Genomic DNA, 21,971 nt, shown 5'->3' with positions numbered 1-21,971 from the left:
AGTTCACAGGTGTGAATGTATTGTGTAGATTGTAAAGGGTGGTACATGACTAAGTCGAAAGGCAGTAGTTAAGAGGAGAAGCTGTGAAGCCAGACTGCCCACATTCAAATCCTGGCTTTGCTCCTAATTAACTTGAATTCTAATTAATTGCAAGTTAGTTCTCCCCTCTGCCTTGGTTTCTTCTCCTGTAAAGTGGGAATAATAGCCACACTTTCCTCCTAAGAGGATTGCATGAGTAATGTATGCAAAGCACTTAGAAGAGTGGTTGGCAGGTAGTCAGCATAACTGTTAGCAGCTGCCACTGCTGTTGGCGATGATGGCATCATCATCGCCATTATTGTGAAGGAGAGGGGAAGGGAGTCACCAAGGTCCTGTTCCTTGGGGATATAAATCCAAGAGCCCTGAAGTGACCCTCAGTTAGCTTTGACACAGCCTCACTGGGCTGTGGTCTACAGGAGTGACCAAGGAGGGAACAGTACAAGGCCACCCTCCCCACCACCCTCACTGAGCTCATACAGCAGCCCTTGGAGTTTGGGGCTGAGGCTTTCTATGCATCTGCCCCAGTACCTCCCTTCCAGCACTGATGTCGGCACTGACCAGCTTGCAGCATGAACTTCCAGAGACTAATTCCCATCATTTATCAGTTCCTGTTGCAGACATTAAGGCCATTGTCACTGGGAAAGATTGTCCCCACATGAAAGAGAAAAGTGCTCTGAAACAGAACAAGGTGAGTAGAGAGGCCAGTTTGAGTAGCTGGCTCAGTGATACTTGGAGAGTGCCATTGGTGGTGGTTTTTTCCAGGTGCATTCTTGGCATCTTCCCCTCTCTATTCCTGAATGTTTTATTAAGAATTTTGAACATACACAAAAATAGATGGAACCTCTGTATACACATCACCCAGACTCAGCAACCATGGCCAGTTCTGCCCATCCACTTGTTTCTCTCCTTTATCGCTTTGAAGAAAGTCCCAAGTATCACACTGTTTCATCTGTAAATATTTAGTGTACATCGTATAGTATATAACATTGCCACCAGTCCATTAGCACACATAACAGGAAATGAAAGTAGTTATTTCAGATCAAATATACCACTGATGTTGACTTTCTACCAATTGTCTTATAAATGTCATAATTTCTCTACAGATATATAAATGTTTATATGGATACACACACACACACACACACACCCGTCTTGTCTAAACCAGAGTCTAAGACTGGTCTTTTAAGTTTCTTAATTCATAAGTTCCCCCGCCCCCCATCCCCCACCATCTTTTCCTTTGCAGTTTATTAGCTGAAGAACCAGATTGCTTGTTTGGTAGTTTCCTAGCATCTGAATTTTGCTGATTGTTTCCCCGTGGTACAGTTTAACTTGTTCCTCTGTCCCAGATCTGTAAATTGGAAGAGGGATCTAGAGGTTTGATCCAGTTCAGGTTTAACTTTTTTTCTGGCCAGTGTCATCAGTGGTATTATGTTCTATCAAGAGGCACATCATGTCTGGTGGTCTCTCCTTTTGTGATAATTAGCAGACTGTTGAAGCTCAGTGCCTCATTCCATTAGTCAACTAAGGTTTGCAAACTCATGATATTTTGATGCAGTCATTGCTTTTCATTTATGAGCTGAACCATGAAACTTGCCCTTATCTACTATTGGTTTCCCAGTGGTACAGTTTATATAGGAAACGAGAATAAATGCTGATTCTTCTTTTATGTACTTACTTTCAAAATAATGAGTTAGTTCCTTGGTATCATGCAACAGTGACCAATTTTGTGTGTGCGTGTGTTTTGTTTTGTTTTTTAATTGTTAAGACATTCCTATGCCAAATACAGCACGATAGAAGTTGTTAGTCATCTTGGTAATATAAAAACTTTTAGGATAACTTACAGTCATGGATCGTGACCTTCCAGGGTTCTGAGTGTTGAAAATGACTTTTTTCCAATCTTAAAAATATCACAACATCTTTGATGTGACTTGGGCAGGGAGTGGGTAAGTTAAGGTTGATTTATGCTGGGCCTCATCTCCATATCATTGATGAGGCATCTCCTCATCAATGCCTAGGAGCATTGATGACATTCATCTGAATCAGCATGTTTGGTGATGATGCCGAGTCACTAGGACTTTGGGCAAGATCTTGATGTGCAGACCCCAGGCTGTTCCATCGCTCTAATTTAAACCCTTTCTCCTTCAGGAGGTGTTGGAATTGGCCTTCTCCATCCTGTATGACCCTGATGAGACCTTAAACTTCATCGCACCTAATAAATATGAGGTGAGCAGTGTGGCGCTGCCTTAGACAACAGAGCCATTTCTGTAACTCTTCAGTTGGTGGCAGGAATGAGCAAAACAGGAAAGTCCCCTGTGGTGGGTGGCTGCAGTGTATCTTGAAGCCTAGGAAGGCTTTGAGAAGAAGGTGGCGTTTCAATAGGATGGGAATGTCTCAAAGGAGGAGCTGTGGTTGGGGGGGCACCCAGATGAAGCAGCAGGTATCATTACATAATGTTGGACCTGAGGTTCCTCCAGGCGCATTGGGTGGCTGCCGAGGATCTGTCACACTCTGGATTGTTTATCTGTGAGCTGGGCTCTCCACATTACTCTTCAGCAGCAGCCATAGGTTGTCATTACAAAGATAAGGTCAACTAGGAATGACTCATTTACCTGGGACTGGGAAAATTCTCCCCTTTTCAGTTTCTCTGTGGTCAGCTACCCAAGAGAACTTGACAGATCCTTCCTCCTAGGGGCTCCTGGTCACATGTTGTAGTGGATCCAGTGTGGACTTTGAAGCCAGATGGAACTGGTCCTTCTGACAAGGGCCCTGTAGTTCCCTCTGCAGCACTGGAAGATACTAGATATTAAATGAGTGATTGCATTTGAGACCCTATGTGCCTGGTGAGCTCTGAGAGCCATCACTGGGAACTAGAGGTGGGACTTCTGGCAGAGGAGACACTTGGGCAGGGCCTGAGCTGCCGCTAGTGGAATTCTGTTGAGAGGAAATGAAGAACAAGCAAGTGGGGAACCAGGTGAGCAACGGTGTGGAAAAAGGAAAATGGCAGCAGAGGAAGCAGGAAGAGTCAGGGAGCGGTGGGATCAGAAGGCTTCCTGGTCACCCCCTCTTAGCATGAGACCCACCAGTTCCATTTCTTTAGTATTTACTCTTTAATATGTATTGACTGGATTATTTTTAATTTTTTTTTCGGGGGGAGGGGAGACAAAATTGAGATCCCACAGTGACTTCTGTTTGTGTCTTGCTTCTTTTCACCTAATACATATTTCCCTTCTCTCGCTTCTGATTTTGGGGTAACTTCAGGTAGATGATGCCCCAGTACTCAGATCTCATTTTGCTGTATTCGTTCATTGCATTTTTAGGTTCTACTTCATATTATTGTAAGGAGTTGTAATATAAAACCCCTTATAAAAACCAGATCTCTTGAGAAAGTGAAGGATCACCTCCTAATTTATCTTTGCTATCATTCCAAATCAGTTTTGCCTATACTGATTAGTTCCAAAAGGAACTGTTGTGAGCCCCATCAGAAAAGAGACCTTGGCAGGATCTCCTGCTGACCAGGGGTCACGATGTGACATTTTGCAACTTGCTCCCCACAGTACTGCATCTGGATTGACGGCCTCAGTGCCCTTCTGGGGAAGGACATGTCCAGCGAGCTGACCAAAAGTGACCTGGACACCCTGCTGAGCATGGAGATGAAGCTGCGGCTCCTGGACCTGGAGAACATCCAGATTCCCGAAGCCCCACCCCCCATCCCCAAGGAGCCCAGCAGCTATGACTTTGTCTATCACTATGGCTGAGCCTGGAGCCAGAAACGACGGTACCCAGGAGAAGGGATTTTGGGCCCAGGAGAAACACTTACATTCTGGTGCCTTGTCTTTTGCTTGTACAGAATCTGTAGTGATTTTGGTGGCCAGTAAATGCCAGCCATTTCTCAAACCCACCTCGGACCACCCAGAGTTTCCTCTTGGTCCCTGTCTACTAAGAGTCATGAAGGCAGGGTGCTCTGCCCACTCCATCACCATGAAGCCTGGGATTGGGCCACGAGGAACAAACAGCAGATGCCCTTGCCTTCCAGTCCAAGAAACTGCTTCTTGAAATGGATTTAACAACAGCCACTCACCTTTTCCTCCTGAGCCTGCTCTCTGATCAGCTGGATCCCCACGTGAGCAAGAGCTGGCCCAGGAAAGGCTGCCTGCAGAGGACAGGTGTGTTGGGCGTGTTGAGAGCCTTGGAGTGACTACCTGTATCTTAGATCTGAGTACAAGCCTGAGGCCTTTGCTTTTGTCTTTTTTGATGAGGGCTCACTCCAGCTTCATATGGTGCCAAGATGTTGCTGCTTCTGAGGTTGGCTCTAACATCTCTGGTCTTTAGAGCCACCAGATCTCTCTGGCCCATACAGATATCAGAGCAGACGGAAATTTCTCCCTGCAAGCGCTCAGTCTCATCCCAGCAAGTCAAAGACCTCCTGGCCAAGTCCTGCCCTCTTAAGTCTCCAGGAACGCTGCAGGGAAAACCCAGCTGAGGCCTGGGCCTAGACTGTGGTGAGGTCACTAGATTCTACTGCTCTTCCCCCACATTAATACCTTTTCCTTCCTCAGAGAGAAATCTCCCCTAACCTGAATTGCAGCCCCCTCCAGTTTGCTTTCCTTTGGCCTTCCAGACCCCAGGAAGTTTGCCTTCCCTTCCTAGTGCTATGGTTTCTGCCATTGGCCATGATTTCAGGGAGCTGGCTGAGGCCGGCTGAGGCCACACCTGTGCCAGTGGGGCTTCCCTGGTGCTGCAGCACTTGTAAACCACACACACAGCCTCTCTCCCTGGACATACGTTAGCACACTGGCATTCAGTATTGGTGGCCTGGCATGGTAGGTACTACCCAATGAAGAGTGTACTATATATTTTCATTACTATAGGCCATACTTATACAGACGTGTATATATATTTATATAAGATCTACCTATCTTAGGATGGAACCTTGGGGAAAAATAAAATTGGGGGGAAGTAAAAAGTATGTAACACTTCCAGTTGTGAGCCAAGATTGTAACCAGAGAGCAGCCAGGAGCTTCCTGTCAGTAACCATGTTTTCAATAAATACTCTTTCATGTACAAACCGTGGTTCCTGTTAACAGCTGTTTGTCTGTACTTGCCCCCTGCCCAATGGTGAAGATTTCACCTTGACAAGACTTGATCTCCATGTATCTGGGAGACTCTGGAGAGCTCCAGCTGGAGCCCTTAGTCACCTTCCAAGAGTCCCTTCCTCCTCATCATTCGCTCCTCCCACACATACACACACACAGACACACACCTGCTGGTTAAGAGTGTTCACAGATTGCTGCACTGGGACAAAGCGTTTTCTGCTCAACCCTGCCGGGTACAGCAAGGTAAGGCATACTGTACACCCCCATGAACACATCCTCCCTCTTCTCCCTGCCAGGGACACAGCCAGGGAACAGCTCGAGTACTTGTGCCTTACAAAGAAGACACGCTCTTTACCCTGTGTGTTGCCTGTGCTTAGTGCCCAGCCTTCCAGCTGGTGTTTTAGGCTGTTGCTCCAAACCTTGGCCTTGGTAGCTGGGAGACTTAAATGAGGGTGGTGATGAAAATAGATACTTTCTCTTGCCTCTGAGAGAGAAGGGTGTGAGGGCAAGCTCTTTCAAAAGGCATAGAAAGTGCATGCAATACAAGCCTGAGGACTGAATAAAGCCAAGACCTTGGGCAGTGATGGGTACCATTGTAGGTGCTTGGTAAGCACTCAATGAACTAATGCCTGCATGATGCCAGCTGGCGGCGGTGACAGCCGCAGTTTGCATAAAACACTGCTTACACTCTGGCCTGGAGCCTTCTGTTCAGAGGGGCCAGGGATCCCAGCTGAGTCACTTGTAAGGATCCATGTTTGCAGCTGGTCTTACTGCCAGAGAGCCCAGGAGGAGGCTAGAGGAGGGCAAAAGGCACAAAACTGGGTCTGAATGTGCAACCCTAGCTTGCCCTGGCCTAACATTCTTGACTGCAAATGCTGCCCTTTTAATCCATCCCGCAAGATGAAGAAAATCTGAACTCCCTAGGCTGGCATTTTGGGGCCACTGCAACCTGCCTCTTGGCTACTTTAACCACCACAGTTATAAACAACCTGTGAGCCCCAGGCACGGCTGGAGCTTTCTCACCCTCCTTTAGGATTCTCCCATTTCCTCTATCTGGGATGCTCTCTCCCTACTCAACCTATTGAAGTTGAGATAACTCTTAGAAAGTTTCATACAGAAAATATTTCACAAATGTTTCGTATTACTTCTGGATCGCCCAAGTTTTAAGTTGTAATGGCCCCAGCTCGCCTGAGCTCCCAGAAGAAAAAGCCCATGAGATACTTATCTTCGTGGTTCATTCCATGGTTGCCCAGCATTAGACTGGACATAAGAAAAACAATTTGTTCAGTAAAAGTAAACAAGTTACCATTTTTTGGATGCTCACTGTATGCAGAACACTAGCAGCCACCGGGGTTCCAAAGCAAGCCCCTGATTGAGCGCGGGAGAGACGCAGACAATTACACGGCCGTGCTCTGAGCCTGAGGGACTTCGCGGAGGACAAAACTACGCTGTACCTCAGAAAGACCAGACCACCTCAGAACCCGACCACAACAGACGCCCCGCCCCCGTGCTGCCCCGCCCCCGTGCTGCCCCGCCCCCGTGCTGCCCCGCCCCGCCTTTTCGCCCCGGCTCCGCCCAGCCCCTGGGTAGCTTCCGGCGGAAGTTACCGCCCGTGCCGCGGCATCCGGCCTCGCACTTCCGGTGGGAAGATTCCGGCCTGGAGCTCCCAGGGCCGAGGTGAGTGGGTGCGCGGCCGGCCTCCCGGCGCACTCCCAGAGGCTGGGGGGCCGGGGCTGGAGACGGGAAGCGGGCTCCCCGCCCGGGAAATGCGCGGGTTGACATGGAGTACGCCACGCCCCTGCCCCTCCCCGGGCCTCAGTTTCGCCGTCTGTGGAGAGGGCAGGGGTCTCCAAGCGCCCTCCTGCAAGGCACCTGCCGGACGCCGGCTCATCTGGTATTTCCTGAGCACCTGCGACGTCCTGGGTGCGGGACCCGGGCCGGAATCGGACACGGCTCTGCCCTCTGAGAGGCTGCTTCCCGCGGTGGGATTGGGGCGGGCAGTAAACACGTGAGCAAACAAGGAAACGTCAGAGGTGGGAGTGCCACGAGGATTGGGAGGGGTGGGGCATTGGAGAAAGTATTCAGCCAAGCGGAGGTCTGCGGAAGGGAGCTGAAGGCAGGAAGAGCAGCAAGTAAAGAAAAACACAGGTTTGATGTGTTTGACACGTGGCAGGGGGCCGCTGTGGCGGGTGCTGGGACCGGTGGCAGAAGAATGAGGTTACAGAGGCCTTCCTTGTGGACCAGGCTGAGGAGCTGGGCTTAGCCTTAGGGCATGATCTGTTTCGTGTACCATCTCTCTGGCTGCTTTATAGATTCCAGGCCTTAGGGGCGAAAGAGGAAACAGGGAGACCAGTTAGACCAGTGGCAGTCAGCAGGTGAAAGATAATTGTGGCTTAGACTGTGGTAGTGGGAATGGAGAGGAAGAGAAGTAGAGGGGTCAAGAAGTGTATTGAAAGTGGAACTGACAGGGCAGGATTTGAGAAATGACAGAAATAAGTGGTCAAAGATGACTTCATCATAGATTTTTGGTTTTGGCTTAAGTAACCAAGTGTATTATGCTGGCATTTACTAAATGACTTTGGGATAGATTGGGAGCGTGAGAAATAATTACGAAATCTTCTTAGGGCATCTTAAGTTTTAGGTATTTGGAGTGCAGCTACCAAATAGGCAGTTAGATATATGAGTCTGATACAGAAAAGATCAGGGCTGATGTAAAGAATTTAGAAATCATTGGCAAGTGGATTGGGTAGGATGAGATTATGTAGGGTAAGATTTAAGAGAGAAGAGAAGCCAGGTTCCAAGCTTTAGGCACCCAATTTTTATAGATTGAGTTGACAAGAAGGTGCCAGCAAAAAAGACCAATAAAGAGTCCAGAAAAGCAGAAGAAAAACCAGGAGAATGTGGTATCGTGGCACCCAAGAGAAGGTTTTTTCTAGGAGGAGGAAGTGATCCATTGTGTAAGGTAAGAATAGAGACTAAGCCGGCCCGGCACGGTGGCTCACGCCTGTAATCCCAGGACTTTGGGAGGCCAAGGCGGGCAGATCACCTGAGGTCGGGAGTTCGAGACCAGCCTGACCAACATGGAGAAACCCTGTCTCCACTAAAAATACAAAATTAGCCGGGCATGGTGGCACATGCCTGTATTCCCAGCTCCTCGGGAGCCTGAGGCGGGAGAATCACTTGAACCCGGGAGGCGGAGGTTGCGGTGAGCCGAGATCACGCCATTGCACTCCAGCCTTGAAACTCCATCTCAAAACAACAACAACAACAACAAAAAGAGTAGAGACTAAGCCTTTGAAGGGGCAGTAGGGAGGAGGGTGTGGTGACTCACTGGAGCAGTGGAGATGGGCTGAAGTGAGAGCAGGGGGTGAAGGAGTTGGACTGGCAGTGCAGGGTCCTCTGGGGAAGTTTCACTGTTAAGGGGACCAGGAGGGGAGTAAGCCTCTACCATGAGCCAGCATTTAATGCTGTACCTGATGCCACTTTACAGTTGGAGAAACTGAGTCCAGAGGTCAAGTAACTTAGGGTCCCACAGTAGTGAGTAGGGACACCAGGATTTGATTCTCAGTGTCTAACTCCAAAGCCCACACTCTTAAGCACTAAACCATGCTGCCCAAGTTACAGTTAGGAAGATGGAGGGAAGCAGGTGTGGCAGTGATGCACCAGCCAGCCTTACCTTGATGTGACTGCTGCCCCCAGCTAAGCTGCTCTCTGTGGAAAGTGGGGCAGAATATGGACTTTCCTTCCTGAGCAAATGAGATTTCAAAAAGAGTTGTTTACTCCTTTAAATCTTGTTTCCCTTATAAAATAAGGGTGGGGACCTTTTCAGTTTCACGTCTGTGTCTCCAGTGGTGGGCCTACAGGAGTGCTTAATAAATGCTCATTAAGTGCCTAGATGATCTCCAGGGACCCTTCTAGCTGAGATTTGGCTTTGTGTTTGGGCATAGGTGACCTTCTGAATCCCAATAAGAAAATGAGTTAAATTTGAGACAGTGCTTCTTGTAGGCGGGGTAGCCATAGGGACTTATTGGAGGCAGGGGAGCTGGGCCAGGTCTGTGAAGGAAGGTCAGCATTTGAACAGTGGAGGGAGGGTGTTGCAGTGCTGCAGCAGGAAATGCAGCAAAAGCAGGAACTGCAAGAAGTTGGTTAACAGAAGAGTGAACAGACTTCCCTGGCTTGGAAGCCACAGGAGGAGCCATGAGGGAAGAGTGCTCAGAAGAAAGCTCTGTTAGTGCCAGCATGTCCTGTGAGTGCCTGTCACAGGACAGGGTCAGCAGTGGTTCTCAACAGGGAGCAGGTTTGATCCTCAGGTGACATATGGCAGTGTCTAGAGACATTTCTTGGGTATCACAACTTGGGATGGGGGGAAGGATGTGACAGGTGTCTGGTGGGTATGGGCCAGAAATGTTGCTAAACATCCTGCCATGTAGAGGATGGGTCTTCTCACAAAGAATTATCTGTCCCCAAACAGCAGTAACGCCCAGGTTGAGAAACCCTGGCGTAGAGGAAAGAGTGTGGGTTTTGAGATCTGTAGACGTATGTTTGAGGCCCATGCGCCCTCTTTGTTGGAGGAGCCTGATGGTGGTGGTTGCAGGAGAAGTAGAGAGAACCATGTAGGAGACTCCTGCAGTCATTTGGGGAGAGGATGGTGGCTGAGATGGTAGTGGTGGAGTTCAGGACATGTGCTCATATTTGGGATATTTCTGAAGATAGAGCTGACGGTATTTATTGATTGAATGTGGGCTAAGGGGAAGAGAGGAATCAGATGAGCCTAAGGCTTTTGGCCTGAGCAACTAGGAGAGTAGTGGAGCCATTTGCTGGGATGGGAAGTAGGAAAAGGAACAGGCTTGGATGAAAGGGGGGTGTGGAAAACACGAGTCAGTTTCAGACACTCTAGATGTGAGTGAGATGCCTGATATTAGATATCTAAGGGAAGAAGAGGTTGGGTAGGCATTGGATATTCTTCTGGAGTTCACATGAATCAGAGCCGGGGCATATATTGGGAAGACGTCAGCTTACAGAAGGCATTTGAAGGAATGAGAATGCATTAGGTCAGGTAGGAGTCTCAACTCATTGGATCTGACACCTCTTTTTTATTACAAATATTTTGTAACAGTCCCTTTTATTACCCTAAAATGAAACATATGATTAATAAAAACTGCCTACACATAATTTTTTAAAAATCAACAAATGCAGCCGGGCGCGGTGGCTCACGCCTGTAATCCCAGCACTTTGGGAGGCAAGGTGGGCAGATCACCTGAGGTTGGGAGTTCAAGACCAGCCTGACCAACATGGAGAAACCCCATCTCTACTAAAAATATAAAAAATTAGCCGGGCGTGGTGGTGCATGCCTGTAATCAGTCCCAGCTACTAGGGAGCCTGAGGCAGGAGAATCGCTTGAACCTGGGAGGCGGAGCTTGTGGTGAGCCGAGATTATACCATTGCACTCCAGCCTGGGCAACAGGAGCGAAACTTCGTCTCAAAAAAAAATAAAATAAAATATAAATAACCATGCCCTATAACATAAAAGGAAAGTAATTGATAGTAAAACAAAATATGTTTCAATATGTAAGTTTCTGGGCACAATAGTGCTGGAAGTTGCAGTGAAGCTGTCCCTTCTGTGTGGACCCTCTAGGAGTGTGATGGCCACAGACACAGACTGACACAGCCGTGTTGTGTCGCACCTCGAAAACCACTAGTGCCATTGCTGTAGATGATGTGGTTTTTCCAGAATGGAAACTTTTGGTGCCATTTTGAGACCAATTTTGACCATTTTCAGTCTCCATTGTACATAGGCGTCTTATTCTTGGAAGTGTTAGTTCACAGCAGAACCATGGAAACACTGCACTGTGTTTACATGTAAACAGAGTTACATTCTAGGTTCAGATAATTATAAGCTAATCTTTCACCTGTATGGATGTCAAAGTCGTGCGGGATGCAGAGCAGTAATTGGCTATGTGGACTGCCCCTTCTTTATCCCTGCTTACTGAACGCCAGGAGCATATCCCCGAAATACCGCCGCAGGTTTCCAAAGCTCCTCTGAAGACAACTGTAGCCCCAGAGATTCATGTGGACACAGCCAGCTCCCTGTTTGCCCCGGGGAGGGGAAATAGTAACAAGAGTTCCAGAGTGCAGAATGGAATGTAACTGCTCCCTTCAGAAATGTTGGGGTGGGAGATGGAGAATGTGTCTGATCGTGAAGCCTAGGAAGGCTTCGAGAAGAAGGTGGCGTTTCAGTAGGATGGGAATGTCTCAAAGGAGGATCTGTGGTTCACCCAGATGAAGCAGCAGGTATCATCACATAACACTGGACCTGAGGCTCCTCCAGGCACAGACAGGTCTACCCGGCATGCTCCGGGCACTCATCAGGGTTGGCTGGATTGACAGGGAGGCTGGGAGTGGTTTCATTTGGCAATACCGTAAGGCAGGCTCTGCTTCCAGGGAGTAGTGGTTACAGCCTGGTCTTACAGTGTTCCAGTCGTTAGAGTGTTGGTTTCCTTCTCCATTTTTAACCCCTAAAGACCAGACCAGTCCCCTGAAAATCGCATGCCTGCTCTCTGTCAGTCATCAAACCAGACGGAGAACTTAAAGTACACCAGCTGTGCGTAAGGCCAGTGTGGTCTTACTGGTCCCTATCTTTGTGCCGCTCGTAGCCTCTCAGGGGACAGACATTACTCAAATCACACCCTGCACAAGTGCTATGAAGGAGAAGTAGGAGAGCCGTGAAAGCAACATGTATCTCAGGGGACTGATTCAGGGGATGGGGTGGGGTTCCCTGAAGAAGTGACCTCTGAGCTGAAGATAGGTAGGATCGATGAAGGACTGAAGGGTGGGTGCAGTGTTCGTTCATTTCCTTCAGACAACGGGAAGAAAGCTGGTGTGTTTGGGGAGCTGAAAGGCGCCCAGTGGGGCCAGGTCCTGGAGAGCCTGTGGCTGAGACTGGGAAGACCAGCAAGGCCAGATCAGGCCGTGGGAGCCCAAAGAAGGGTGCTGGTCTTTATCAGAAAAGCACCGGAAGCTGCTAAAGGGTTTTAAGCAGTGGGCTGACATGATCAGTTTGTGTTTTAAAAGGTCACTTTGGTGGCAGTTCATGGAGAATAGCTTGAGGTGACAAGACAGCAGACATGACATGGGTCTCTGGGACTGCCTGTGCCGTTGTGGGCAGCCCCTCCAGAGCCCTGAGTCACGCAGCCTTCAGAGGCAACCATGGCTACGAGAAGCACAGTCTCTGCCTGAGGCTCCAGAGCGGCCCTTTTTCCCCAGCAGCAGACCTTGGGACCTGTGAGCGCTGCATCCAATTAACCATGGGAAGGGTCAGCACCAGCCACCAGCCCCTTAGGTGAGGACTCTGCCTGGGGCTCCGCTGATGGTTCCGAATCATGGAGCTGCAGAGAGCTCCTCCAGCCAGGAGACGTTCTTGGTGAAAGCTGTGGTCTAACTCCACCGGCTCTTCCTGCACATTGTATTCAAGAGGGGTGCCTGTCCCCGCTGACTCAGGAGCTCCGGTGCTGCAGCCGCCACGAATGGGGAGGTGGGCCCTCGATGTGGCCTTTTTGTGGAAGGCGGTGTTGACCCTGGGGCTGGTGCTTCTCTACTACTGCTTCTCCATCGGCATCACCTTCTACAACAAATGGCTGACAAAGGTACCAGGAGGCCTTGCTGGGGCGGGGCGCTGGGATGAAGGTGGCCAGAGCCATGGCTACGGTGCCCTTCATGTTTAACAGGAAGGCACAAGCTTCAACCAGTCTAACTGGAAGCCAGTCACGGCTGGGCTGGAACAGGGCCCTCCAAGCCCGCCGTGCCAGGGTTCCCCTTCAGTGTTTGGATCCAGGAAAACCAAGGAGAGCGGGGGGTGTGAAGGGATGAGCTGGGGAAACTGGGGCTCAAGCAGCAGCTATTTACCCCACTAGAGAAGTATTTCAATATTTTAATAAGTGATACAACGTAGTGGGCCGCAGTGGCTCTCACTTGGGCATAGGCCGTGAGGAAGGCTGGGCAGGTAGCTCACAGGTGTGTTGAAATGGTGGAGACAGCACCAGGCTAGGATTGAGTCTCTTGGCTGCCACCTGTCTTCGTGACCTAAGAGTCTGTCATTCCAAGCGATGATACTGTAACTAAGGGCCCTACACACATAGCAAGGTCCTCATGAACCACCGAATGAGCCCCACTCCAGCAGAGGGGCGAAGAGGAAGAGGGAGCCGGTGGGGGGCAGGCTGTCTAAACCGAGCCGGGGTGTCTGCTTTGGGCTCCATACAGAGCTTCCATTTCCCCCTCTTCATGACGATGCTGCACCTGGCCGTGATCTTCCTCTTCTCCGCCCTGTCCAGGGCGCTGGTTCAGTGCTCCAGCCACAGGGCCCGTGTGGTGCTGAGCTGGGCCGACTACCTCAGAAGAGTGGCTCCCACAGGTAGGTGGGGGACCTCAGTGAGGGCAGAGCAGGAAGAGGGGCTGGGGAACCATAGGATGAGAACAAGAGAGACACCCGCATGTCTGGAAGCCGAGTCCCTCCCCTCTTCCTGCACTGTTCCTCCTCTGCCCTCTTGACCTGGCCTCCCTCCACCCACGCTGCTGCCTCTTGCGCACTGCGTGCCTTCCCACTGCCCCACCACACACCCACAAAACCCCCTCTGCACCTGCGGCCCCGCAGCTCCCTCTCCCGCCAGCAGACACCGAGCCTGGAGTGCAGCCCTCAGGCCTGGAGATAAGTGGTGAGCAGGCAGGGTCCCTGCCCTCGCAGGGCTGTGACACGGACATGGAGGGCACTACGGAGCCCAGGGAGGGGACCAACCCAAGGCCGGGGCCCATGACTGGTAGAGGAAGATTTCCTAGGCCAGGTGCCAAGTAGGCAGAGCCCTGAAGGATGCATGGGACTGGTTGGCCCTGGGAGGAGGGGCCCTCGTGGCCCGAGGGAGATTTAGTGCCAGCTGTGGGGTCTGGAAGGGAACTCAGAGTGTTTCAGGATACTGAGAACCCGGTGCTGGCCAGAGGAAGTGGGAAAAATGAGAACTGAGAGGGTGGGCAGGGGTCATGTCCTGGAGGCCGGATTCCCCGTGGAGGAGTTTGTGTTCCATCCTGAGGGAAAAGGGTTTCCAGTAAGGGATCAACCAGATCAGGTTAATACCTCTGCTCAGGGGGCTTGCCGGAGTGTTTGTGGAAACCATACCGGCCCAGCCAGTTGGAATGGGCCCCAGCCCTAATGCTAGAGCAGCCCCCCACCTTTGGGGGGGCCAGATATTAACCCTTTAGTTGCTGGTGGAAAAGAAGGCCCAAGGGCCCCACAGGAGGCACCGGGATGGTTCAGAAGTGGGGGACACTCAGGTGCCTCAGGGTACCAGCCCACCCCAGCAGAGTGTGGACCTCCCACACTGTCCTGTGGGTGCCTGTGTCTTCACAGCTCTGGCGACGGCGCTTGACGTGGGCTTGTCCAACTGGAGCTTCCTCTATGTCACCGTCTCGCTGTGAGTACTGGCCATGCCCTGCTGCCTCCCTTCAGGCTGAAGCTGTCTGTCTGTCCAGCGGGGTGTCTGCACACCCGGCTGCCAGGCCAGCCACTCCACCACTCTGGGACCAGCCCTTGCTCTCTCAGCCTCTCCCTGGCACCCAGCAGCTCTCCGGGAAGTCGCCAGCCTCTTCCGTAAGCCCAGCGCAGAGGAGATGCTGTGCCCACCTGCCAGGCAGCGTGGGGAAGCCAGGGAGCTCTCCCAGAACCCCATCATCAGAGCAGGGGAAGGCAGGCTGCAAGGCCACAGACAGGTGGCCACTGGTGGGTGGTACACGCAGCCGCAGCAGAGCCCTATGTGGCCTGGGGGCTACACAAGAGTTTCTTCTTCCCTCTGATGTTTTGCTTCAGAGAGCACTGTTCCTGCCTTCTTGTCCTCCTACTTCTCATCCTTCCTTCCCGCTCCTGGGCTCTGCCGAGGGTTAGGTAAAGAACAGGACTCAGGGAGCTCAACGTCAGACCTGTAACCTCTTCTCTCTGGTGATAACCAGAGGCCTCTTAGTCAGAGATTCCTTCTGATTAAAGGTCGCTTATCACTCAGATGACAGCCCAGCTCTGTTTGGTCATTTCACTCAGTGATTTGTGCTCCTGCTCCTTTCTCGGTGATGGGTCTGAGCCCTGAGCTCCAGCAGTGCATTGTGGGTAATTTTGCTTCCAGGTACACAATGACCAAATCCTCAGCTGTCCTCTTCATCTTGATCTTCTCTCTGATCTTCAAGCTGGAGGAGCTGGTGAGGCCCCAGCGTCTCTTGTGTCCTTCCTGCCCCCACAGATGCTAAGAATAAAGTGGGAGTCTGAGCAGTGGCTTGTCCTGCTGTGTGACAGAGGAGACAAGCCCAGTCCAGGTGGCAGTAGATCCCTTTCTGAGAAGGGACCTAGACATGGGCAATACTCAGAATATTTAGAAACCAGTGTGGCAGGGTAATGACCAAAGGTGAAAGCACTGCGGGATGAGGGTCCCAGCAGAGCTGGGTCTAGGAAGCACCCTGCTGTGGGAGGCAGTAGCCCTGTGTGTTAGGCCCAGGGAGGAGGTGGGACCACTTGGGGGCCTAGGACAGCTGTCAGTGTGGCAGAGCAAGCAGGGCTGTTGGCATACCAGCTGACCGTCAGCCCTGCATGCTGACATTGGTGGGCAAGGACTGTCCAGGACCCCCTGGGATGGAGCTGAAGGGTGGAAGGATTTCTTGCCCCAGGGGCAGCCAAGATGGCTGCTGACCCCAGGCTCCAAATGTGATGAACCCTTGACCCTCAAGACCCCCGAGTTAGCTGCCACTGCTCCCCATCCTACCAGCGCGCGGCACTGGTCCTGGTGGTCCTCCTCATCGCCGGGGGTCTCTTCATGTTCACCTACAAGTCCACACAGTTCAACGTGGAGGGCTTCGCCTTGGTGCTGGGGGCCTCGTTCATCGGTGGCATTCGCTGGACCCTCACCCAGATGCTCCTGCAGAAGGCTGAACTCGGTGAGCACGTGCCACTCATCCTCCAGAGAGAGGAACCCCGGCACAGGCAGGGCGGAGGCAGGGCAGGGCCGGACCAGACCTGATGGTGCCTGTCCCCCGCCCTGCAGGCCTCCAGAATCCCATCGACACCATGTTCCACCTGCAGCCACTCATGTTCCTGGGGCTCTTCCCTCTCTTTGCTGTATTTGAAGGTACGTTGGGCCTTCCCTCTCAAGGGCACCTCAGTGCAGCAGACCACAGATCCTCGCCCTGAGCCCAACACAGTGGTAGCTGCAGAGATTGAGATCAAAGATGCAGTCCCTCCCCTGGAAGCGCATGGTTTGGGGTTCAGCATGATAAATGCTACAGAGAAAGCACATATAAAATTCAGGGAACAGTAACAGTAAGTGTGCACAGAGCCCTGAAAGTGCACCAGGGCTGTTCTGATCTTTTTAAACATAGGAACTCATTTCATCCTTCCAAAAACCCGGTGTGGCAGTACTATTATTATCCCCCATTTTGCAGGTAGAACAAAGTGAGGCCCAGAGAAGTAAAGATAACTTGCCCAAGGTCCCATAGCTCGTAAATGAGCCAGAATTTGAAGCCAGCAGCCTGGCTCCAAGTGGTCCAGCCCTACTCTTAACCACCCTATCCTGCCTCTAAGGAGTGGGGAATCAGGGATTGTTCCAAGATGCTGGAGTAATCAGGCAAGTCAGAAAGGCTTCCCAGGCCGTGGTTTTGGAGGGTGAGTGGGATTTTGGCAGGCTGCAGGGAGCAAGGCATCTCGGAAGTAGGAATAGGAGGTTCAGCCATGTCCAGGCATATAACCTGGGGATGTGTGTTCAGGGAGTGTGGGCCACGCAGGATCAGCAGAGGGTGGGCTTCCAGAGCTGGGGGCTGAAGACCAGGAGCCAGCACACAGGAGCCCGGGGACATGGTCAGTTGTTCCTCCACTGTCGTCCTCCAGGGATGAGGAGAGCCCTGGAGAACTGTGTAGGCTGGGAGGTGTGACGCCACCTTCGTTTCTTTGATGTTTTGGGATTAGCCTTTGTCCCCTTTCTGTTTATCCTTCCTCCCAGAGTCCCGTCTGTAATGCCCTCAGGGTCATTACAGAAAATTCTGTCCCACATCCATTTAAGTTTCAAGCAGTGAAGCGTCTTGAACCTCCCCAAGAAAATTATTCTGAAGCCCCGTTGTCCAGGAAACTTCTGTTCAGGGCCTCGGTTTTTTTCCTTCTTTAAAATCTCTCCCCATTCCTTCATTATGCCCCCTTGTACCAAACGCCACACTCTCCCTCCCCTCCCGGGTGTTTACACCATGCCCCATCTCTGCAAAACCTCATCTGAAAGCCCCTGGTAGTCGTCACTTAGCAAAGCTGCATGGATTTAGCTCCTTTAATCTTTTCTGGTAAATTAATCCCCCAAGCGCCTTCATTACTTATGTTGCTCTTCCCCGAATTCCCTTCAATGTGCCGACGCCTTTGCAGTTCTGCTGAGCCCAGCACCAAACAAGATGTCTTACACTGTGAGGCTGTTTTGCCTGGGGGGACTGTCACTTGGCATTTCTTTGGTGCTTCCCTCCAAAAATCTCAAAATACTCGTCCAGCTTCCAGCTACCACAGTTGTCTCTTGTGCCCAGTTCCGGGCCCCCCTTCACCCTGTGCTAATACACCACGGGGACTTTCCTGTGGGAGGGACGCCGGGAGTCATTCTCCCAGATGGACAGTGTTGGAGGGACCATGACTCCTCCGAAAGTCTAAGCTAAATTTGGGGTAGGGGGTGTGCATGCCTGTGTTTCTGGAGCAAGGGGCCATGTGTTTGCATTTTCTTTTTGGGAAATGTTCATCAAGTGATACCACGGGTTGGAGAAATACCAGTCTGGTCCCAGGCCTCTCATTTTATCAGTAAGGAAACTGAGGTCCAGAAAGGGGACACATCTCAGCCCAAGTCCCACAGCTCTGTACTAGCAAGACCTAGATTAAAATGAACGTTTGTAGGGATAGAATTTTGTCCCTGTTTGTAGGTGAACTGGCTGAAATGTAGACCAAGGAGCTCCCTGAGTGGGCTGGGGCACTGTTGGTCCTTCGTCACTTGGTAGCCGCCCTACCTTCTTTAGCCCAGTAGTTACCACAGCTCCAAAGACCCCATGAAGTCAGCAGCCATGAGCCCCTCCCCACAGACCAGTAAGGGAATACTGTCCAAAGGTGCAGGGCACTTCCATCCGTCTTTCCATGCAGGGCCACCCCCCTCTACTTTACCCCAGAGGCTCAGATGAGCCCTCCCCATCATCCCACTAGGATCCCCATCATTCCACTAGGATCCCATCATCCCGCTAGGATCCCATCATCATCCCGCTAGGATCCCATCATCATCCCGCTAGGATCCCCATCATCCCGCTAGGATCCCCATCATCCCACTAGGATCCCCATCATCCTGCTAGGATCCCCATCATCCCGCTAGGGTCCCATCATCCCGCTAGGATCCGCATCATCCTGCTAGGATCTGGCTTGTATTGCCCCCAGGCTCTCTGGCAGCCATCACTGCTTCCCTGGTTTCCCCAGGTCTCAGGCCATCTGTGTGGGATCACTTTATACCTTCCATGCTTTTTCTCTGGGCTGCAGACAGTTAGCAGGTCTCAGTAAGGACTCACTACTACAATGGAAGATCTTGTGTGGTTGGCATTGGGCTGGCCGAGGCAGCCCAGGACCCGGCCTCCCACTCTCTCTCCCTGTTGCTTTCAGGTCTCCATTTGTCCACATCTGAGAAAATCTTCCGTTTCCAGGACACAGGGCTGCTCCTGCGGGTACTTGGGAGCCTCTTCCTTGGCGGGATTCTCGCCTTTGGTTTGGGCTTCTCTGAGTTCCTCCTGGTCTCCAGAACCTCCAGCCTCACTCTCTCCATTGCTGGCATTTTTAAGGTACAGACTCGGGCGTGATGCCAGTCCTGTCTTAGAGAGGGAGCCCCCAGGGGTTTCTCACCAGCAGCTTCAGTCCCAGCTCCTGCACCCCAGGGCCCTGCAGAGAAGAGAAGGAAGTGCCCCATTAGGTGCCAGGCACTTTGCTGAGTGCTGTGCTGGCCCCTCCTTCTGCCTTGACCACAGCCCTGTGAGAGGGTATGATCACTCCCATCCCACAGACAGGGACACAGATGGAGAGCCGCCCCTCCCCAAGGGCACAGCAGGGGCCTCAAAGCCAGCTCTGACTCCGCCAGGCCTGGAACGCATTCACATTTTACCTTGACTGCCAACTCTGGCACTGGGCAGTGGCCTGGAGCCACAGGTTGAACAGCCCCTATCCAGACTCATCAGGAAAGAGTTCCGTGATTGACTGGCGGTGTCCTCCAAGGCCATGGCCAGGGCTAGTGAGACCCTGAGAAAGCACCCCTGTGGCCAGCCTTGCTGTACCTCTGCCTCGCAGGCCTGTCCTTCCCTCTCATACCTCTTCTCACTTCTCCCTCTCCCTCCCACACATTTCAACAGTCCTCCCTGTTCAGGGGCAGGGAGGGACTTTTCTCTTTGGCCAGGCACACACCAGTATTGAAGCAGTGTTGCCTAAACCCAGAAATGCAGGCCTGTCCGAGGGTCTTCTGGTGGCCAGCCGCATGCTGAGGCATGGCTGTGGTTCTTGGATGAACGGCCTTGCCAGTCCTATTTGGAGTCTCTGTTTATAGAGAGCCCCGGGACCAGTTGTGTCTTCAGTCCGGGGTAACACAGCATTCTCACACATAGGCTCAGGGCTCTCTTCTGTGGCTGCCTTCTGGGGCAGCCGTCCTTTATCCTTGTGGATAAGGCGCGATCTGGACACCCTGGTCCCCAGCCTGGGATCTGGTTTGCCTCTTTTATTCCTGACAGAATTCCATGACAAGCACCTCCTTTGTTGCATCTCACAGAAGGAGGCTAGCGGGACAGCGCCGCAAGCCGGCCGGGTCCCCTGACCTCTCTGCCTGCCTGGGCCCAGGATTTCAGGCAGATCTTGATCTGCCCACCTGAGTGTACCTAGTGCCCCCACCTTCCACCCTCCTGGTCAAGCAGCCAAATCTGCCTGTTGCTCATGCTCCCTCCTGCTTCTCTGCCCCCAGGAAGTCTGCACTTTGCTGTTGGCAGCTCATCTGCTGGGCGATCAGATCAGCCTCCTGAACTGGCTGGGCTTCGCCCTCTGCCTCTCGGGAATATCCCTCCATGTTGCCCTCAAAGCCCTGCATTCCAGAGGTAACCCAGAGTCCCTTCCAGAAGCCTCTGTTTTCTGTTCTTCTCCCTGTGACTCTTAGTGATTCTGATGCAGGAAGTGTGCCCGGTGGCTCTGCTGCCGTCACTCCTCTAGGAAGATGTGGGGGTCATCTCCAGAGTGGGTGGGTGGGGCCTGGGTGACTCAGCACACATGCAAATCAGAGCAAACCAAGAAAACCACGACTGGGCCTGTAACTGTGGTCTCTCTCTATCCCAAGGTGATGGTGGCCCCAAGGCCTTGAAGGGGCTGGGCTCCAGCCCCGACCTGGAGCTGCTGCTCCGGAGCAGCCAGCGGGAGGAAGGTGACAATGAGGAGGAGGAGTACTTTGTGGCCCAGGGGCAGCAGTGACCGGCCAGGGCAAATGGCTTAGAAGCAGGCCACTCCCCACCCTGCTGCCAGCACTCACTGTGCTCAAGCCGCCGGGGCTCATCATGGTAGCTGGGAGCTGTGGACGGGAGTCACCAGGTGGTGGGACCAAGCCAGGGACTCATGACTTTTGCCCCTCCCTTCAGAGCCTGGTCACACAAGGGGCGAGCACCAGGCCAGCCTGGGACTGGCCAGAGCTGGGCCCAAGCTGTGCTGGAATCACAGCAGGAGAGGGGAGTGGGCTGGTTCTTCCCACCACTTCCCAGGCTCTGACAGCCGAGACTCATTTCCAAGGCACAGCAGCTTTCTAAAGGGACTGAGTTTGGACTGGGTTTTGGACCTCGAGGGGCTGGAGCTTCATCACCTGGGCAGTGTCTTTTCTCAGAGAGCAGGTTTCTTTATAGTTTGGAAATAAATGGTTCACGGTCCACTGGCCGCCTTGTGTTGCTGGAGACGTGGGGGCAGGGAGGGGACAGTGTGGGCCTGGCCTCTCCTTTCCCTGCCTGGAGCCTTCTTCAAATGTCTGGTCTTAAGCCAGGCCTCCTTCATTTTCTCGCTCCTGTTCCCCAATGGGGCCCCACTGCACCTGCTGGCAGGAAATAAATGAATGTTTACTGAGTACTGCATTCCGGAGACCTTACATGTTTTCACAGCCTAGTTTGAATCCTGGCTTTGTCACTAGCTGTGTGACCCTAAGCAAATGACCTAACCTGTCTGTGCCGTAGTTTTTTAATCTGTGAAATGGGGATAATGTCTATCTCAGAGTCCTTTTGAAGATTGAGTCATTATTAGTAACAGATTAAATGTTATATAAGCATTTCTTTTAATCCTTTTAACAACTAAGAGACTAAAGCCTGGAAAAGATAAAGAGCTGCTTAAGTGGCCGGGCTGAGGTTCACGTCCAAGTCTGTGTACGTCTGTGTGTGCACGTGCTGCACGTGACATCCACACAGCCTCCTGGAACTTCATGGGCCCCTGGGGCTTGGGCTTTCCACTCCTCCTTGGCCAAGTCCCACGTCTTCTCTAGACTGCAGGCCTCTCTCAAATGAGGAAGGGAGGGGGCAAGACCCCAGCTCTGATGTGCTGTGGACTGAGTCTACTCCTGTAAACTGGTTCCCGGGCCCTGGGAGACCCCACCGGCCGTTGGGGACAAAACTTTCCAGGCGAAGTGCTCCTAGGCACTCACAGCAGGTGGCGCCATTGCACCACACTGGCTCCCAGAGCCCAGCTGCCCTGCCACGGCTATCCAGACACCAGCAGAAAAGGGGTGCTTGGAAGAGGACAGTGGGTATCCATGGGTGGGGACAAGG

At 52.1% G+C, this 21,971-nt stretch overlaps 2 protein-coding genes across 13 annotated transcripts in view; both read left to right on the top strand.

Moving 5' to 3' along the window:
* ELMO2 (engulfment and cell motility 2) overlaps positions 1–5,104 on the top strand; it is a 40,642-nt gene extending 35,538 nt beyond the window's left edge. For all 4 annotated transcript variants that reach the window (XM_003826002.7, XM_008951398.6, XM_003826001.7 and 1 more), the window contains 3 exons: positions 645–727; positions 2,185–2,262; positions 3,594–5,104. In XM_003826002.7, coding sequence (XP_003826050.1) covers positions 645–727; positions 2,185–2,262; positions 3,594–3,794 — 362 coding nt within the window. In that variant the 3' untranslated portion in view covers positions 3,795–5,104. The remainder of the gene's footprint in view (positions 1–644; positions 728–2,184; positions 2,263–3,593) is intronic.
* Positions 5,105–6,699: 1,595 nt separating this feature from the next.
* SLC35C2 (solute carrier family 35 member C2) lies at positions 6,700–21,287 on the top strand. 9 transcript variants are annotated; one of them, XR_608374.4, is made up of 10 exons: positions 6,700–6,809; positions 12,399–12,775; positions 13,389–13,539; positions 14,527–14,590; positions 15,290–15,362; positions 15,885–16,091; positions 16,199–16,282; positions 18,811–18,986; positions 20,147–20,276; positions 20,513–20,531. XR_608374.4 is itself a non-coding variant. In XM_008951392.4 (10 exons), exons 5-10 carry the CDS (start codon positions 15,297–15,299, stop codon positions 20,641–20,643), a joined length of 756 nt encoding a protein of 251 aa, XP_008949640.1. In that variant the 5' UTR covers positions 6,700–6,809; positions 12,399–12,775; positions 13,460–13,539; positions 14,527–14,590; positions 15,290–15,296; the 3' UTR covers positions 20,644–21,287. The 9 variants fall into 9 exon arrangements, 8 of the variants coding, with proteins under 8 accessions (XP_008949640.1, XP_008949639.1, XP_008949637.1 ...); XM_008951392.4 differs by having other exon boundaries at positions 13,460–13,539; positions 15,923–16,091; positions 20,513–21,287; XM_008951391.4 differs by having other exon boundaries at positions 15,986–16,091; positions 20,513–21,287.
* Positions 21,288–21,971: the final 684 nt, after the last annotated feature.

The sequence above is a fragment of the Pan paniscus genome, chromosome 21, assembly GCF_029289425.2.
Source record: "Pan paniscus chromosome 21, NHGRI_mPanPan1-v2.0_pri, whole genome shotgun sequence".
Taxonomy (NCBI): Eukaryota; Metazoa; Chordata; class Mammalia; order Primates; family Hominidae; genus Pan; species Pan paniscus.
The sequence above is the reverse complement of the archived record's forward strand: the minus strand, read 5'-3'. Positions and strand labels throughout refer to the sequence as shown.

What these genes read in the sequence shown, in the direction of transcription:
- SLC35C2 (XM_008951389.4), top strand. Translation starts at nt 12,656, where the DNA reads ATGGGGAGGTGGGCCCTCGATGTGGCCTTTTTGTGGAAGGCGGTGTTG. An exon ending in ACAACAAATGGCTGACAAAG is followed by an intron (nt 12,776 to 13,388) that starts GTACCAGGAGGC and finishes GGCTCCATACAG; the next exon opens with AGCTTCCATTTCCCCCTCTT. An exon ending in CAGAAGAGTGGCTCCCACAG is followed by an intron (nt 13,540 to 14,526) that starts GTAGGTGGGGGA and finishes GTGTCTTCACAG; the next exon opens with CTCTGGCGACGGCGCTTGAC.